This window comes from Myxine glutinosa, chromosome 6 (genome assembly GCF_964187855.1).
Source record: "Myxine glutinosa chromosome 6, kmMyxGlut1.1, whole genome shotgun sequence".
NCBI classification, from domain to species: Eukaryota; Metazoa; Chordata; class Myxini; order Myxiniformes; family Myxinidae; genus Myxine; species Myxine glutinosa.
In genome coordinates this window covers 153,520,274-153,541,460 of record NC_136266.1, presented here as the reverse complement: position 1 = coordinate 153,541,460, position 21,187 = coordinate 153,520,274, and the positions used below count along the sequence as shown (strand labels likewise).

The window sequence follows — 21,187 nt, the reverse complement described above, 5'->3', positions numbered from 1 at the left end:
CATCCATGCCGGCTGGTTCGACAACTAGTCAGAACACCTGGGATGTTGGTAGACATGTGAGGCTGGTTCCACTCTTCAATGAAAAGGAGGTAGCCAAGTTTTTTTTGCACTTTGAGAAAGTGGCTCGAATGCTAAAATGGCCTGAGGAGTCCTGGACCATGTTAGTGCAAAGTGTTCTGGTGGGTAAAGCTCAAGATATTTATTCGGCTTCTCCGATTGACCAATGTGCAGATTATGAGATAGTGAAGAAAACCATTCTCAAAGCCTATGAATTGGTCCCTGAAGCTTGCCGGCAAAAATTCCGGAAAGCCAGGAAGAGGGAAAGTGAGACCCATGTGGAGTTTGCCAGAATGAAAGAAACCATGTTTGATCGGTGGTGTGATTCAAAAGGGGTTGGGAAAGACTTCGAACTATTGCGACAATTGATCCTGGTGGAGGAATTCCAACAGTGTGTCCACGAGGACATTAAAGTACATCTGGAGGAAAGGAAAGTACCAAAGTTGCATGAGGCAGCAACCATGGGAGATGACTATGCCTTAACACACAGGATGAGGTTCCATAAACCTAAATTCCCGCCTAGAGTTCGCCCGGAGAGTTATGATACATCCGGTGTGGAGAACGAAGATTCATGGGGGCGGCCTAGAGATGACTATGAGGACAGATCTGATACCGCGACTCTTAGGGATCAGAGGTCTACAGTTCCAAGATGGACTTATCCTCCGGGGGGCTCGAGGCAAACCATGGGTTTCTCCTCCGGGCCTACTTGCGCTTTTTGCAAGAAACCTGGACACTTGATGTCCCGATGTTATGCTGTGGAAAGGGAAAATCAGGAGCGGAGTCCGACTAGAACAACTCCGAATGCAATGGCAAATGTGAGAAATCGCCCTCAAAAGGGTTACCAACCATTTATTTCAGAGGGGTTTGTGTCACTGGACGGAGACTCGACTAACCAGAAACCGGTTAGGGTATTGAGGGACACAGGAGCACATCAATCTTTGATGCTTGAAGTCATTTTGCCATTGTCAGAGAAAACGGCAACTGCAGTTAGTGTTCGTTTACAGGGGGTTGGTGGCTGTGTTAAAGCTCCACTTCATGTCATCCATTTAGAGTCTGATTTGGTGTCAGGACCGGTCACCGTAGGTTTACAAGCCACTCTTCCTGTAGAGGGAGTATCTTTTGTTATCGGGAATGATTTGGCCAGTGGTCACGTTTCTGGTAACCCCATGTTTGTTGAAAAGCCTAGTAGGAAGCGCCCTGAAGAGAAGAGGAAGTACCCTGAAACTAAGTGTCAGCACACACAAGTCCGGGATGGAGGCAATGTTGGCAAGCTCTTTGTAGGTGGACTGAACTTCAAAACAAGGAAAGATGTTCTGGCCTCTGTCTTCGGCAAATATGGCCCGCTTTTGGAAGTGCTGCTGATAAAAGACAGGGAGACACAAAAGTCAAGAGGGTTTGGCTTTGTCATGTTTGAAAACACAAAGGACGCCAGAGATGCAGAAAAGGATCTGAATAACAAGGAGTTGGAGGGTCGGACCATAACAGTAGAGAAGGCAATTCATAGGTGTCGAGGGGGCTACAGAGGAGGACAACGTGGAAGTAGTGGTTTTGGTGGTGGCCGCAGTCGATATTACTATGGAGGCTCCCAGAGTTACGGCAGCTCCCGAAGGAATGATTATCAGAGTAGTGGCCGAGAAGGGACCGCTATTCATGTGACTACAGTGACAAGCGGTCCAACCGTGATTATTATGAAAGCTCAGAAGAGTTGAAGCACTGAATGCGGCGGAGCAGCCGAGCCAAGATTCCTACACGGATTAACCGATTAACCGTGAACGGTTATTGATTTGTTCAAGATTACGTTGAAGATTACATTCCTAAAGGCGTCCATGTAGTGAACTTTCCTACACGGATTAACCGTGAACTCCACATTCCTAAAGGCGTCCATGTAGTGAATACTTCCAGGCCTCACCACCCAACCACCATGGACCCTGCCTCTCAGCTCAGCCTCCTGGAAAAAGTGCTGTAGATTTGCTTGACTTTGGATTTTTGATCACAACCCCATAACCTTCATTCAAAAGAAACTAAAAGTAAAAAATCAGAGGGTGATGAGATGGAGTTTGGCTTTGCAGGAGTCCAACTGGGAAATTGAACATGTAAAGGGCAGGGACAATGTCGTTGCTGATGCTTTGTCCACAGTGAATTAACTTTGGAAATCTCTGTGAGTTGTGTGAAATGTTGTTGCTTTATTTTTGGGAGATATTGATTATTGTTGCTCATGGGAATTGATGATTTGGGTTGTGAGTTTACATTTGTTTGTTTAAAGAGTTTGCCTGCAAAGAAAGTTTTCGCTGTGTTCAAACTTTCTTTCTTGAGGGGGGGAAGTGTTACGGATTCATCACTTCCGTTGTTGTGGTTTTCATCCACTTGACATATTTCTGATATCATGTACTATTATTGTCTTCAAAAGGTTTATTGTTCATGAATCGTTTGCAAAGGTCTCCCGCGATGAAGCCATCTCTGAGGGCCTTTCACTCACTCACCGAAGGCAGGTAGGTGGTCTTTCTGTCTTCTACCGACTCCTCTCCGGCCTTGCTCCCCCAGCTCTCTCTGTGCTCTGTCCCCCAAATATTCCTACAGGTTGCACAAGATCTGCCAGCAACCCTCTGATGGTTAAACTGCCGAAATCTCGGCTCTCTGCTCACCTTCACTCTTTCATTCCTCTTTTCTCCCGCCTCTGGAACAAACTCCCACACTCCCTTCAATCCCACTCCTCCCTCCAAGTCTTTAAAACAGCTGTTCACCACCATCTCTTATCTTCCCCCATCCAAAACCTTGATCTTTTCTACCCCCGCTAATTCACCCCAGATCCACCTTGTTTGAAATTCCAACTTCTTTCCTGGAAGTCCTGGCAGTGTCCATATGTTTTATACCTCTCCCACCCCCCCTTCCCATGCCTCCCCCCACAAATCCCTCTCCCTCCCACAGATCTTTCGATGTCTCCATGTCTCTCGGTCCCTGCTCTCAAATGTTGTGTTTATGTCCTTCCCCCTCTCTCCCTATCTTGTCTACCGCTCCCGACGTTATATGTTTTATGTGTCGGTTTGTCTTTCTGTGTGATTAATGTTCGCTCTTTCACGAGCCTCGATCTTGTATTAAAAAAAAGAAGAAAAAAAAAGGTTAAAAGCGTTAATGTTTAAAAGGGACAGGAAGCCGGATCGGGAACCGGAAGGACGAAAAAGGAGAAGAAGAAGAAGGCGTGGCGAGTAAAGTCGGACAAGACGCGTGGCTTCCAGCTCCGTAGCGAGCGTTATCGAACGAAAGTCGAGAGTGAACTTTGAGTTTCCTTGAAAGGAATTTCCTGCGATAGGTGTTATCGCTGGAGGATTGAGAAACCTGCGTAGTCAGGTTTAGGCGTTGAGATTCTGAAGAATCCTCGCTGGGTCGCTTCGTCTCAAGTAAGAGCCGTCGGCCATTTTGACCCTCGCGCTTCGTTCACCGAAAAAGGTTTTGCTACGCGTCAGCTTTTCTCACAATCCTGTCATCTGTCGGGGATGTGTGTGCGCAATCGCTGCGTTTGAAGATTACGTTGCGGTTCTCTGACTGAACTGTGAATGTGCACATCTGGAGGGCGCCTTTGGTTTTGGACCACGTGACGTTCTACGCTTTGCCTACGCTTACGCCTCGTCATCATCAACGGGGTTCGGGTCTCGATTCGATCTCGCTCTGACTCTCCCTTGAGGGGATCACCTTTGAGTTATAGAGACATTGAGGAGTGTTCTTTTTCACTCACTTGGAGCGCAGTGAGTTATCTTACTTTAGCTGATGGTACCGTCATAAGATATATTGAGTGTACTTTTGATTGCCATTGGTTGTACCAATATTCTTGTGTGATTTTCAATACAATATTTGTTCGTTTATAATCATTGGTGTGGTTTCACTATTGATTGCTGACACAGAATAACATATTTTTCTGCCTTGGCTCCTCTCGGGGCTCGGAGGTACATTGCGACCAGGGGGTCGGGGAGGAGCACGTAACAATCAGTCACAAAAAAATCTCAATTTAATCCATTTTAAACTCTGGCTGTAACACAACAAAATGTGAAAAAGTCAAGGGGTGTGAATACTTTCTGAAGGTACTGTATAACAAGGTATTTCAAAACGTTGTGGAGGAGTTATGACAAAACTTGGTGGATGAGTTGGTTAGGTGACAAGAACAAGCCGATTAGAATTTCGTTCTGGTCCGGATCCATATCCGACCTATCAGTGGATACAAAACAAACTGTTCAGCCTGACAGAGGTATGCCCTCTACCGAGTGCCGTTCTAGTTAGCTTTGTAAATAATATAACTATGTTTTCTATGCTCCAATCCTCATGTACCTGTCCTGAGTCCAACGGGTAAGTAAAGATATCGACCAAGATTACACTTGTCTGCTGTGCCACCTCCCTCTCGGATGCATTTTGTTATGTTTGTGGGGGACGGGTGAAAAGTTTGATTAAGGCCAGAGACGCCGTGTTTATTCGCATGTAGTTTTCCAACTTATTACCCCATACTAAATGTGTGTTTAAGATAAGGAGTCAGTGTAGAACATTCTCCTGAATGAGATGGGAGGTTATACTTGTAAATATAGTTATGTCAAGGCATCTCCTTTCATGATTTCCTCTATAAAACAGGATAGAATGCGCCAGTGGCATGGTGATGTCACGATCCTTCCCAGCAACAAAAGGAGTTCACTCTTCCCAAGCAGCACGTTTGAGGTGAGGATCCGTGGAATGCCTGAATGTGCTTTGTACTGCGTTGATTTATTGTGGTTCGTTATCATGTCCTTATGTAGTTCATTGATTCTTTCTTAACTCTGAGATAACTGGAACAGCTTCCATCCTGTTGAACATTGGGGTTCCTTTGGGGTCTCTGGAGCGTTAAATGATTTGAACTTTTTTTCTAAACGACACGGGAATGGCCACACTGGTTCATGGCCTGCTGCAACCGCTGTAAACAGTCTGTCATGAGAAGTTTTCGGACGGCCATCTTTGTAGTCTTGGCTCCGGCGTGCTGCGGTGACCATTTAATCTGGTTGCATCATGCTCAGGGGTTGCCATCAACATGACAAACACGGTTTTCGGGAGTGGGAATTATACCTGACCTCTCCAGGGATTAAATATGCACAAAAATTTTGAGCTGAACACGATTGGTTGATTTTAAATTCAAAAGATTTTCTCTTTGGCTGGAACATGAGCAAAATGGTGGACAAGTTGGACAACTTTCATTATGGAACACAAGTTGGACAACAAAAAGGGATGAGGGACAACAGACTGATAGGAGCGTTGAGCATAATAGAACTCACCATCGTGGACAAGAACGCTCAGATCATACTACGTTTTAAGAAAAGGTGAGCAATCAAGAAGAAATAGGGGCAGGTGTGACAGTACAGAAGCTAAGGGATGGGTGTGGTGATATGCTGCCATCATGAAAGACTGGAGCAAAGAGCAGAAGACAACAGACTCAGTGAGATAGTTCCAGAGATGAGAAAAGAATGGGTAAAGAATGAGTAAAGAACGGTGGTGAGCATCGAGCCTCGATTTGGGGAGGGCACCAAGGTGTGAGTTTTTAATAAAAAAATGTATGTGGTTTCTATCGATTCTTAAACCGCTGGACAGAATGAGATGAAAACCGGTGGTTGTAATCGGGGTGTGCAAGATAAGGTTTTAGACGATAAAAAGTTAATATTCCTATGGGGTTCAGGATGGAAGAGGAGGATACCAATTATCTCGATGTAATGTGTATCATATAGCACTATCTGAAAGTGGGAGAATCCGCCCGTAACGAGGGCTCTTTGCATGTAAGCAACAATCTACCAATGAGAAAAATGATTGCCTTTCATGTTATGACCTCAGATCTGACTTTCATTTTGACATTCTTTGTGACTGCTGATTCCACGTCAACAGTTTACCTTGGTCATCTTAGGCCACAGGTTTCCATTTTCAAACGGGCATTATTTCAGAAATTTTCTGTAAACGTCCAAACCAAGTTGTTCTGTAGACCAGATGCTTCCCTGGACATTTTGAGCAATGACCTCATTTGGCACGAGTTTGAACATTCCGCTTGTAGTGGTATTAACTGTTTTCAGTATCGACACACTCGTCGAGTTTGACCAGTGCGAACACTTTCCCAACCTGTCGGAAGGCAAATTCAGAGTGAGCAACTTTTGCTTGAGAGATGTAATAATGATAATGATGATGTCCTCATTGTCGTTGTACTATTGAAGACTGCTTCCAGGATGCTTCGTCTCTGCAGATTTTGGTTCACTTCGAAAAGGAGATCATCAATGTACCTCTTAAGACTTAATTAATTTGTACCATTGGCCCTAGAAATATTGCAGCTTGTAAATAAAAAATACAGATCTGAATAAAGGATTGGATTAAGGCAAAATTACCGATTTGTCTTTCAGCTTCATTGCCATGAGTAACTGCAGGCGATGACAAGACAAAGATTCCATGGGAGCAGCGAGAGTGAGATGTGCAGCACCAAGATGACCAAGCACCCAACACCGGTATACCTCATCACCTGAAAAAGAGAGCGAGAGATGCCTCAAAATATCAGCAACCAGTAGGCGGGAATGTTCAAGGCAGAATTTTAAAAATTCAGAGATATATGATTAACAATGGCTTAGAGGTACGCACACTCGTCTCTAAGCTGTCTAGCCTGGGTTTGAATTCCGACTCGGCTATAAACTGTCATCCCGGTGTTTCACTGGCAGGGTGATTGATCAATGTGCCATCCCTCGGATGGACGTTCAACTGGGCGTCCCGTCCGCAGGCATCAGGTGGTGGATGTTAAAGATCCCATGTTGTCCTTCCTGAAGAGTAGGCGACCTATCGCAGGCACCATGAACAAATTCCACATTTCTGCAGACCAGTCGAATATCAGGCCTGACTACCCAATTTGTGAAAGACTTGAGCCAAGCTTCCCCAGCCAACCTCTCAATAATGGAGGAATAATTGTAGCTGTTAAAGAAGAAGAAGAAGAAATATGATTAGCAGTGTACATTAATCAAGGTGAGCAAGTTCTTCAACTTTGAATCACAGAAACTATCAGGGATGCCTTTTTGCAGCATTTGTTCTCCCCAATGCAAGTTGGGGGAAAAAATCATCCCCACTTTTCCATGCTACTCGGATTTGTCAGGGTAACGCAACCACTGTCAGTGTGTCAGAGTGCCGATCGGTCCACATGAACCGGACCACTCCCTCTTCTGTCTCTCTAGCCCCCCTCTCTTCTCTCCTCTCTCTCATCGCCCTGGCTTCACAAAGGCAGGGGTACACCATCTTGGATGTGGGGGGTCTCTGTCACTCCTGTGAGATTGACCAGCTGTCTCCGTGCCATGGGCCTGTTCGTGAGAACTGTGTGGGGGCTATACAACAACAGCTTAGAATAACAAAGGAAGGTCACTTACCTCTCAAAGGATGTTTTCTCTGAAACTCATGAACTTCCTTATGGAAGCCTGTCTATCTGGTCATGTTACTGGGTCCAACTTTCAGATTGACCCAACTAAACGTTCTACATTTCTTAGATTTTGAACCCGCCAAAGAGGCAAGTGCCCAGTCCTAAAAAGAGGAACGGTATCCCCAAGGGCCACAGCAGCTAAAAATGCCTTCAACAGATGTTCAAAATGAGGAATTGGTCTCTTTAATCATAATCATCATTGTCATCATCCAGAGTATTTCCAATGCCAATTTGGCAATCAGCTCAGTATCAGATTCATGCCTAGATTATTTATTTTGATTTTTCTTCACTTGTATGTTGAGTAGTACACCTTACTGCGCTCCACACGAATATGTACCACTCTTCATATGATAAATCCTGGTCCCCAGCTCGTTTTAGTTGGCGAGCTCTTAAAACATAAACAATGCCGTTAGTCAGTCCAACCATCCGTCCTTCCTTCCATCCGTGGGTCCATTAACATTTTTTTCAACGCACAAAAACGAATGGAGCCCTTTTCCCATCCAGATGGCGAGATAATTATCTTAAAATGTAATTATGTGAATATCACGTACAATGATAATAATTATCAGAGGAATGAAACTGAAAATCAACTTTATCACCGAATACACCCTGACCACAACCACCCTCCATCGAGAGACGAGCATCCGTCCCAACTGTTCTTATTACCACCATTAAAATTTACTTCCTCCAAAGAAATCGCAAACTCATTTATTGCGTGCATTCTCATCTTAGAAAATTGCAGTCTGGGGAAACCAGGAACCAGGAACCAGGAAATAAAACCAAAAAAAATGGAGGTTGGGTATGAGGTTGTAACATTAAAGCCAACCATATCTCTCGTTGCTAGACCATTGCTCATTGCACGGTCATCCCATGAGAAGGTTGACCGTTGGCACGCATGAGCTTACCAACCTAAAATGAGTACTGATGAATCCCGATGGGAACGGGAGATTGCACATTTCCCATGGATACATGCCAGCAGTTGTCAAACTTGACAAAAAGAAAAGGAAGGCTTGATCAGGAAGATTGCAGTGGGCGGTCTGAACCAATCTGATTCCCGAGTGACTAGAAAAAAACTGGGGGCACATCAAAGGTGATCCTTCCTGGGCACCTGCTGTAGGTGTGGTAGGAATGGCCACGTGGAAATGTTTTACCAGGTGGCACCATTGAGGCCGTATCCCCAAGGGCCAAAGCGGCCTGAGGATGGAACCTTCCTGGTAGTTGGGCTGGCAGCCCCTTCTTGTCATTCCTGGAGAGGTAAGTTACTTTAACTGTGATTCATAAACTCGTTGGGAATAGTCTCACCGGTTCACGGGCCTGTGGCAACTGCCCGGCACGGCCTGAGAAGACATATTCAGTTCATCCATCTTCAAATTCTCTGCTTCGGTGTGCGACGATAACCATTGGGTATGGTTTCATTCTGTCCGGAAGGTGCCGCCCAGGTGACAATATTTCAGGCTGTTGTACGAACCAATGAAATGGTCTGATCAAAAAACCCTCATTAAGGGGAGTGTGGGATCATACTTTCATGAGGTAACTACTTCAGGTGATCTTGCCTACTCTTGACATGTTGTCATCATATTCACTGCATTAATGGACAGCGAGGAAGCAGAAATAAATACAGATGCGAAATAAATAAAGATGAACATGAACCACTGAGACTGACCTGACATTCGAAGGCTTACTCCGAGCACGGTGACTGCAGCAAATGTATGACCGGCAACCAGCAGTTCCCGTCCAATGAGGGCAGCGAGCAGAGAGGGAGAGCGAGATCGAGACAAGGACAAGTGGGAAACCGCAAGCTCCAGAGAGGCTGAAAAAAAAAAGATATACTCGTGTGTGTATATATATATATATATATATATATATATATATAGGGAGGGAAGTTCAGGGAAAAGAAAAGGGAGGGTGAGAAAAAATATGTGTGTAATAAAATATAAGTGTCAGGGAGAGGGTGCGTGTGATATGCAGGCCAATTTCAGCATTTTGCATATGTAATATGTAGATAGCTCTTAAGAGGAGGGGAAGAGGATATGTACCTGCAAGTGGTGAGTTTAAGGCTCTTTCCCAGAGTCTGCAGGCAAGCTCTTCTTCCTTTCCAGGTTGTTCTACCAGCAATTGGCTCAGAATAACAAGGCATTCTGGGAAATCTACAGATGACTGAAAAAAACAAAAACAATTATCATGCATGAAGGATTACTGGAGGTTTGAACTACCATCGATTTGAAATGGATATCGACTAGATTTTGGAATGATATTCAGAATTGCAAGGCCTTAAAATTAAACCAATGCTATATAATCTAGTCTGAAATAGGGTCATGAGGCCTTTGCATATACTGTTGGGATAAGAAAGGCCTAATGAAGAAAGAGCAGTATAAGACGTCAGCTCAAAGTTGGGCAGCGCTAAGTGAGGCAAATCAAATTTGATAATATGTACCTCGAGATCCAAATGGTACAAGTTAATGCAAAGGCCTGCACTGTGTCGATTTGTGGTCAGATTATAACCAGGATCGTGTTCAGTTTGAAATACCCTGTTAAGGCCTTAAAAAACAAACAATCCACCATATTCATCATGTGCATGTTACATGAGTTAACAATAATACAGAGATCACAATATTGCCGTTTGTTGAAGTTCAAGATGTCCGATGTCCTTTGGTAGTACGCCTTGTCCCTCGAGTGGTTCCATTGTAGTGTGATGTACATGTCCCCCCACCCAACCCCAAATCCCTCCTCCTTCCAAATTTTGTTTTTCCTCCTGTATCCATCTTGTCCACCCCCCATGCCTTCCTCCATCTTCATCTTTACCTTTACTGTTGGCGTTCCCCCCCCCCCTCCCCCCTCTCTCTACCGCTCCTTCTGCATGGTTTTGTGTCCTCTTTTTGTCTGTTACGTCTTGATCTGTACAGTGTATGAGCTCTTCCATGAGCCTCGACTATTTATTCAACAAAAACAAACATATATATATATATATATATTAAACTGGGGTATGGTTGATAAGTACGAGGCGGTGTTCACACATCGGTGGGCCTACACAACACATACTCGGACACGTGCCGGTTTGACATCCCCTGACATTCAACGAAGGACAATAAGGTGTCCAGCCGTCAGTGTATCACCGCAGAGGCACTTGTACAGTTGTCTAAGGGGTGGAAAAGCTACTGTATGTGGCATACGTATAACAAGCCAATGAACCCTCATCAGTAGGCCAACAGCATACTCGCCAGCTGCTTTCCTTTCCTCATTGCCTTTTCGATAGTATTTTTGTTTGTGCGTGTGTGTTTCCTGTTTCATCATGTGTGTGACATGATGTCCAAACAATCAGATTATTGTGACTACAATTGGGTTACAGAGGATCTATCTGCAGACTTAAGATGAAGAGCGTGCTACAAGCTGCACAATGACGCTAAAACAAAAAGGTGTAAGAATGTGAAACCTGTCACTTTCATTACTTTCACCGTTTACACTCAATTTTTTCTTTTTAATGGGCCAGTCGATGCAAATGAGTTTGTGAACACAGGAAACATCCTCTTTGGATCAGGCCGAGCTTCCGAAACCTCCTTTATGTCGTTTCCACATGTAGCTGGTGGTGCGGCCTGCATGACGGAAATGCCCTGAGCTCTTTCTCTCTCTCTCACCTGTACACGAGTGAACCATTTTACACACTCAGGGTTCTCTCACTTGTACGTATGATATTATGCCATCAATGCAGCACTCTGTGTGCTGTGGAGACCCTCAGAGCTCCCTTGCATGTCAACAACTCATCGTCGTCTGCTGTGTAGGGGTTATTCTGGCATCCTTTGCATCTCTCAACTCACTCTTCCTGACTCTCAATCCCAATTTATTCCTGCTCTCAGCATTCTCCTGCAAGATCTGATCCCCATTGTTATTTCTTCATGGCGGTGGTAAACATGGAGGCGATTCATCGATGCGTGTGTCCGTGCCTCGGATGGACATCGAACCGGGCGTCCGGTCTGTCGGCGTTAGTTGGTGGATGTTAAAGACCCGACGGGGTCCTTTGCGAAGAGTAGGCGATCCATCGCCGGCACGCCGAACGAATTACAAAATCATGCTCTAACCTCAAGTCGAATGTCAGGCCTGGCCAGCCAGTTCGTGAAAGACTTGGGCCAAACACTTCCCTCGTCCGACCCCTCAAGAACGTGGGAATAATTGTGGCCTTTAAAGAAGAAAAAGACGTCATAACTGCAAGCAATAATTGTTTTAAGGTACAGTTTTCCAGTCAAGGCATAATAAAGCGACAGTGAAAGCACGAAAAAGATGAAAACACCTCATACTACAAGCATGCACACAATCCAAAACCAGGAAGAGCAACACGACAATACAATGCACTGTAAGGTAGACCTACCTGGAGTATTAACAATACAGCTCCACATCAACAATGGATAATTTACTTTGTAAACGTCTGTTTGTTAAACTCCTGTGTGAGTCTTTGCAAACAAAAGAACCGAATGGCTCACAGAAGGGGATCATAATATATACATTATGTAGTGTGTATTTATATATTTATATATATATATATATGATGCAATGTCAAGCAGTCAGTATACGGCATGATACATTACATTATGGATGGTATTTATAACACAATTCAGACCTTCTTTTGAGCTTGCCATTTCATCATGATCAGCGAGAGGGGAGCGGAAGAGATGAACACGGGTGAGGAGAAGATTTGGGCAGGATAAGCACACAAAAGGTAGGAATATACATGGGTGGGTAAGTGGGGAGGCAAAGGGAAGGAAGGACAAGACAAAATATAAGCAGCAAAATGATAAGGGGGAGGAAATATTAGACAAAGGAACGAAATAGAAGGGGGAAAGGAAGACAGAGGACGTGAGAGTATCGCGCACATACGCACATATACACACACACACAGCAGGAGAGGGAGAGAGAGAGAGAGAGAGAGAGAGAGAGAGAGAGAGAGAGAGAGAGAGAGAGAGAGAGAGAGAGAGAAAGAGAGAGAGTGAGAGAGAGAGAGAGAGGAGGGGGTGAACCGGGGTGAGTTCCCTCCCTCTCCAGTGTCCACATCAACCAGAATGAACAGATGATTTAACCAATCAAAATGCTGCTAAATCATGCAATCTAGGTAAATAACATCATGTATATGTGTACATATATGTTTATAAACATATATGTATATATATATAAATATATATACATAGATGTTTATGAATAGATGTTTCCATCGCATGAATCGTGAGACAGCTGTTCAAATACCAATCCTCTTTCACACCCGCATGTCTATGTGCCTGCATTTCCATTTGGACAGCCAGACATAATGCGCTTGTCAATGTAGGCAACGGACTAATCATCATGGACATGTCATGGGCTAGAAATGTCTCCATTATTTATAGTAGATGTTTTTTCTCAGGTGAACAGTCCATTCACGCTATTCTAGTGTTCATCTCATCTCATCTTTCTTTACTGCATTCTCTTTGTTCAATTTGGTCAACCATCAATCCACGTCGATCATGCTCCTGGATCACTTGATTATTGGATACCGTCGATCATGCTCCTGGAAGACTTGGCTATTGGATACCATCAATCCACGTCGATCATGCTCCTGGATCACTTGATTATTGGATACCGTCGATCATGCTCCTGGAAGACTTGGCTATTGGATACCATCAATCCACGTCGATCATGCTCCTGGATCACTTGATTATTGGATACCGTCGATCATGCTCCTGGAAGACTTGGCTATTGCATACCATCAATCCACGTCGATCATGCTCCTGGATCACTTGATTATTGGATACCGTCGATCATGCTCCTGGAAGACTTGGCTATTGCATACCATCAATCACTCTCCTGGATCATTTCACTATTGCATACCATCAATCACTCTCCTGGATCATTTGACTATTGCATACCATCAATCACTCTCCTGGATCATTTGACTATTGCATACAATCAATCACTCTCCTGGATCATTTGACTATTGCATACCATCAATCACTCTCCTGGATCATTTGACTATTGCATACCATCAATCACTCTCCTGGATCATTTGACTATTGCATACCATCAATCACTCTCCTGGATCATTTGACTATTGCATACCATCAATCACTCTCCTGGATCATTTGACTATTGCATACCGTCAATCACTCTCCTGGATCATTTCACTATTGCATACCATCAATCACTCTCCTGGATCATTTGACTATTGCATACCATCAATCACTCTCCTGGATCATTTGACTATTGCATACCATCAATCACTCTCCTGGATCATTTGACTATTGCATACAATCAATCACTCTCCTGGATCATTTGACTATTGCATACCATCAATCACTCTCCTGGATCATTTGACTATTGCATACAATCAATCACTCTCCTGGATCATTTGACGATTGCATACCATCAATCACTCTCCTGGATCATTTGACGATTGCATACAATCAATCACTCTCCTGGATCATTTCACTATTGCATACCATCAATCACTCTCCTGGATCATTTCACTATTGCATACCATCAATCACTCTCCTGGATCATTTGACTATTGCATACCATCAATCACTCTCCTGGATCATTTGACTATTGCATACCATCAATCACTCTCCTGGATCATTTGACTATTGCATACAATCAATCACTCTCCTGGATCATTTGACTATTGCATACCATCAATCACTCTCCTGGATCATTTGACTATTGCATACCATCAATCACTCTCCTGGATCATTTGACTATTGCATACCATCAATCACTCTCCTGGATCATTTGACTATTGCATACCATCAATCACTCTCCTGGATCATTTGACTATTGCATACCATCAATCACTCTCCTGGATCATTTGACTATTGCATACCATCAATCACTCTCCTGGATCATTTGACTATTGCATACCGTCAATCACTCTCCTGGATCATTTGACTATTGCATACCATCAATCACTCTCCTGGATCATTTGACTATTGCATACCATCAATCACTCCCCTGGATCATTTCACTATTGCATACCGTCAATCCACGTCGATCATGCTCCTGGATCACTTGATTATTGGATACCGTCGATCATGCTCCTGGAAGACTTGGCTATTGGATACCATCAATCCACGTCGATCATGCTCCTGGATCACTTGATTATTGGATACCGTCGATCATGCTCCTCGAAGACTTGGCTATTGGATACCATCAATCCACGTCGATCATGATCCTGGATCACTTGATTATTGGATACCGTCGATCATGCTCCTGGAAGACTTGGCTATTGGATACCATCAATCCACGTCGATCATGCTCCTGGATCACTTGATTATTGGATACCGTTGATCATGCTCCTGGAAGACTTGGCTATTGGATACCATCAATCCACGTCGATCATGATCCTGGATCACTTGATTATTGGATACCGTCGATCATGCTCCTGGATCACTTGGCTATTGCATACCATCAATCACTCTCCTGGATCATTTGACTATTGGATACCGTCGATCATGCTCCTGGAACACTTGGCTCGTGGATAGCGTCGATCATGCTCCTGGAAGACTTGATTATTGGATACCGTCGATCATGCTCATGGAAGACTTGGCTATTGCATACCATCAATCACTCACCTGGATCATTTGACTATTGCATACCATCAATCACTCTCCTGGATCATTTGACTATTGCATACCATCAATCACTCTCCTGGATCATTTGACTATTGGATACGATCAATCACTCTCCTCGATCATTTGACTAATGCATACCATCAATCACTCTCCTGGATCATTTGACTATTGCATACCGTCAATCACTCTTCTGGATCATTTGACTATTGCATACCGTCAATCACTCTCCTGGATCATTTGACTATTGTATACCGTCAATCACTGTCCTGGATCATTTGACTATTGCATACCGTCAATCACTGTCCTGGATCATTTGACTTTTGCATACCGTCAATCACTCTCCTGGATCATTTGACTATTGCATACCGTCAATCACTCTCCTGGATCATTTCACTATTGCATACCATCAATCACTCTCCTGGATCATTTGACTATTGCATACCATCAATCACTGTCCTGGATCATTTGACTATTGCATACCGTCAATCACTCTCCTGGATCATTTGACTATTGCATACCGTCAATCACTCTCCTGGATCATTTCACTATTGGATACCGTCAATCACTCTCCTGGATCATTTGACTATTGCATACCGTCAATTACTCTCCTGGATCATTTGACTATTGCATACCATCAATCACTCTCCTGGATCATTTGACTATTGCATACCGTCAATCACTCTCCTGGATCATTTGACTATTGCATACCATCAATCACTCTCCTGGATCATTTGACTATTGCATACCGTCAATCACTCTCCTGGATCATTTGACTATTGCATACCGTCAATCACTCTCCTGGATCATTTCACTATTGCATACCATCAATCACTCTCCTGGATCATTTGACTATTGCATACCGTCAATCATTCTCCTGGATAATTTGACTATTGCATACCGTCAATCACTTTCCTGGATCATTTGACTATTGCATACCGTCAATCATTCTCCTGGATAATTTGACTATTGCATACCGTCAATCACTTTCCTGGATCATTTCACTATTGCATACCATCAATCACTCTCCTGGATCATTTGACTATTGCATACCGTCAATCACTCTCCAGGATCATTTGACTATTGCATACCGTCAATCACTCTCCTGGATCATTTGACTATTGTATACCATAAATCAGTCTCCTGGATCATTTGACTATTGCATACCGTCAATCACTCGACTGGATCATTTCACTATTGGATACCATAAATCACTCTCCTGGATCATTTGACTATTGCATACCATCAATCACTCTCCTGGATCATTTGACTATTGCATACCGTCAATCACTCTCCTGGATCATTTGACTATTGCATACCATCAATCACTCTCCTGGATCATTTGACTATTGCATACCATCAATCACTCTCCTGGATCATTTAATTATTGCATACCGTCAATCACTCTCCTGGATCATTTGACTATTGCATACCGTCAATCACTCTCCTGGATCATTTCACTATTGCATACCGTCAATCACTCTCCTGGATCATTTGACTATTGCATACCGTCAATTACTCTCCTGGATCATTTCACTATTGCATACCGTCAATCACTCTCCTGGATCATTTAACTATTGCATACCGTCAATCACTCTCCTGGATCATTTCACTATTGCATACCGTCAATCACTCTCTTGGATCATTTGACTATTGCATACCGTCAATTACTCTCCTGGATCATTTGACTATTGCATACCATCAATCACTCTCCTGGATCATTTGACTATTGCATACCGTCAATGACTCTCCTGGATCATTTGACTATTGCATACCATCAATCACTCTCCTGGATCATTTGACTATTGCATACCGTCAATCACTCTCCTGGATCATTTCACTATTGCATACCGTCAATCACTCTCCTGGATCATTTCACTATTGCATACCATCAATCACTCTCCTGGATCATTTGACTATTGCATACCGTCAATCATTCTCCTGGATAATTTGACTATTGCATACCGTCAATCACTTTCCTGGATCATTTCACTATTGCATACCATCAATCACTCTCCTGGATCATTTGACTATTGCATACCGTCAATCACTCTCCAGGATCATTTGACTATTGCATACCGTCAATCACTCTCCTGGATCATTTGACTATTGCATACCATAAATCAGTCTCCTGGATCATTTGACTATTGCATACCGTCAATCACTCTACTGGATCATTTCACTATTGGATACCATAAATCACTCTCCTGGATCATTTGACTATTGCATACCATCAATCACTCTCCTGGATAATTTGACTATTGCATACCATCAATCACTCTCCTGGATCATTTGACTATTGCATACCATAAATCACTCTCCTGGATAATTTGACTATTGCATACCGTCAATCACTCTCCTGGATCATTTGACTATTGCATACCGTCAATTACTCTCCTGGATCATTTGACTATTGCATACCATCAATCACTCTCCTGGATCATTTGACTATTGCATACCGTCAATCACTCTCCTGGATCATTTGACTATTGCATACCATCAATCACTCTCCTGGATCATTTGACTATTGCATACCGTCAATCACTCTCCTGGATCATTTCACTATTGCATACCGTCAATCACTCTCCTGGATCATTTCACTATTGCATACCATCAATCACTCTCCTGGATCATTTGACTATTGCATACCGTCAATCATTCTCCTGGATAATTTGACTATTGCATACCGTCAATCACTTTCCTGGATCATTTCACTATTGCATACCATCAATCACTCTCCTGGATCATTTGACTATTGCATACCGTCAATCACTCTCCAGGATCATTTGACTATTGCATACCGTCAATCACTCTCCTGGATCATTTGACTATTGCATACCATAAATCAGTCTCCTGGATCATTTGACTATTGCATACCGTCAATCACTCTACTGGATCATTTCACTATTGGATACCATAAATCACTCTCCTGGATCATTTGACTATTGCATACCATCAATCACTCTCCTGGATAATTTGACTATTGCATACCATCAATCACTCTCCTGGATCATTTGACTATTGCATACCATAAATCACTCTCCTGGATAATTTGACTATTGCATACCGTCAATCACTCTCCTGGATCATTTGACTATTGCATACCATCAATCACTCTCCTGGATCATTTCACTATTGCATACCATCAATCACTCTCCTGGATCATTTGACTATTGCATACCGTCAATCACTCTCCTGGATCATTTCACTATTGCATACCATAAATCACTCTCCTGGATAATTTGACTATTGCATACCGTCAATCACTCTCCTGGATCATTTGACTATTGCATACCATCAATCACTCTCCTGGATCATTTGACTATTGCATACCATCAATCACTCTCCTGGATCATTTCACTATTGCATACCATCAATCACTCTCCTGGATCATTTCACTATTGCATACCATCAATCACTCTCCTGGATCATTTCACTATTGCATACCATCAATCACTCTCCTGGATCATTTGACTATTGCATACCGTCAATCACTCTCCAGGATCATTTGACTATTGCATACCGTCAATCACTCTCCTGGATCATTTGACTATTGCATACCATAAATCAGTCTCCTGGATCATTTGACTATTGCATACCGTCAATCACTCTACTGGATCATTTCACTATTGGATACCATAAATCACTCTCCTGGATCATTTGACTATTGCATACCATCAATCACTCTCCTGGATAATTTGACTATTGCATACCATCAATCACTCTCCTGGATCATTTGACTATTGCATACCATAAATCACTCTCCTGGATAATTTGACTATTGCATACCGTCAATCACTCTCCTGGATCATTTGACTATTGCATACCGTCAATTACTCTCCTGGATCATTTGACTATTGCATACCATCAATCACTCTCCTGGATCATTTGACTATTGCATACCGTCAATCACTCTCCTGGATCATTTGACTATTGCATACCATCAATCACTCTCCTGGATCATTTGACTATTGCATACCGTCAATCACTCTCCTGGATCATTTCACTATTGCATACCGTCAATCACTCTCCTGGATCATTTCACTATTGCATACCATCAATCACTCTCCTGGATCATTTGACTATTGCATACCGTCAATCACTTTCCTGGATCATTTCACTATTGCATACCATCAATCACTCTCCTGGATCATTTGACTATTGCATACCGTCAATCACTCTCCAGGATCATTTGACTATTGCATACCGTCAATCACTCTCCTGGATCATTTGACTATTGCATACCATAAATCAGTCTCCTGGATCATTTGACTATTGCATACCGTCAATCACTCTACTGGATCATTTCACTATTGGATACCATAAATCACTCTCCTGGATCATTTGACTATTGCATACCATCAATCACTCTCCTGGATAATTTGACTATTGCATACCATCAATCACTCTCCTGGATCATTTGACTATTGCATACCATAAATCACTCTCCTGGATAATTTGACTATTGCATACCGTCAATCACTCTCCTGGATCATTTGACTATTGCATACCATCAATCACTCTCCTGGATCATTTCACTATTGCATACCATCAATCACTCTCCTGGATCATTTGACTATTGCATACCGTCAATCACTCTCCTGGATCATTTCACTATTGCATACCATAAATCACTCTCCTGGATAATTTGACTATTGCATACCGTCAATCACTCTCCTGGATCATTTGACTATTGCATACCATCAATCACTCTCCTGGATCATTTGACTATTGCATACCGTCAATCATTCTCCTGGATAATTTGACTATTGCATACCGTCAATCACTTTCCTGGATCATTTCACTATTGCATACCATAAATCACTCTCCTGGATCATTTGACTATTGCATACCGTCAATCACTCTCCAGGATCATTTGACTATTGCATACCGTCAATCACTCTCCTGGATCATTTCACTATTGCATACCATCAATCACTCTCCTGGATCATTTGACTATTGCATACCGTCAATCACTCTCCTGGATCATTTCACTCTTGCATACCATAAATCACTCTCCTGGATAATTTGACTATTGCATACCGTCAATCACTCTCCTGGATCATTTGACTATTGCATACCATCAATCACTCTCCTGGATCATTTGACTATTGCATACCGTCAATCATTCTCCTGGATAATTTGACTATTGCATACCGTCAATCACTTTCCTGGATCATTTCACTATTGCATACCATCAATCACTCTCCTGGATCATTTGACTATTGCATACCGTCAATCACTCTCCAGGATCATTTGACTATTGCATACCGTCAATCACTCTCCTGGATCATTTGACTATTGCATACCATAAATCAGTCTCCTGGATCATTTGACTATTGCATACCGTCAATCACTCTACTGGATCATTTCACTATTGGATACCATAAATCACTCTCCTGGATCATTTGACTATTGCATACCATCAATCACTCTCCTGGATAATTTGACTATTGCATACCATCAATCACTCTCCTGGATCATTTGACTATTGCATACCATAAATCACTCTCCTGGATAATTTGACTATTGCATACCGTCAATCACTCTCCTGGATCATTTGACTATTGCATACCATCAATCACTCTCCTGGATCATTTCACTATTGCATACCATCAATCACTCTCCTGGATCATTTGACTATTGCATACCGTCAATCACTCTCCTGGATCATTTCACGATTGCATACCATAAATCACTCTCCTGGATAATTTGACTATTGCATACCGTCAATCACTCTCCTGGATCATTTGACTATTGCATACCATCAATCACTCTCCTGGATCATTTGACTATTGCATACCATCAATCACTCTCCTGGATCATTTCACTATTGCATACCATCAATCACTCTCCTGGATCATTTCACTATTGCATACCATCAATCACTCTCCTGGATCATTTGACTATTGCATACCGTCAATCACTCTCCAGGATCATTTGACTATTGCATACCGTCAATCACTCTCCTGGATCATTTGACTATTGCATACCATAAATCAGTCTCCTGGATCATTTGACTATTGCATACCGTCAATCACTCTACTGGATCATTTGACTATTGCATACCATCAATCACTCTCCTGGATCATTTGACTATTGGATACCATAA

General features: G+C 42.8%; 1 protein-coding gene across 1 annotated transcript in view; it reads right to left on the bottom strand.

Annotated features, from left to right (window-relative positions):
- The window catches only part of LOC137415565 (uncharacterized), a 76,904-nt gene that overhangs the window by 44,347 nt on the left and 11,370 nt on the right, over positions 1–21,187 (bottom strand). Inside the window, exons 2-4 of the mRNA XM_068101162.2 lie at positions 9,532–9,652; positions 9,159–9,305; positions 6,429–6,559 (exon numbers count right to left, since the gene is read on the bottom strand). Of these exons, the coding sequence (XP_067957263.2) occupies positions 6,429–6,559; positions 9,159–9,305; positions 9,532–9,652 (399 nt within the window). The remainder of the gene's footprint in view (positions 1–6,428; positions 6,560–9,158; positions 9,306–9,531; positions 9,653–21,187) is intronic.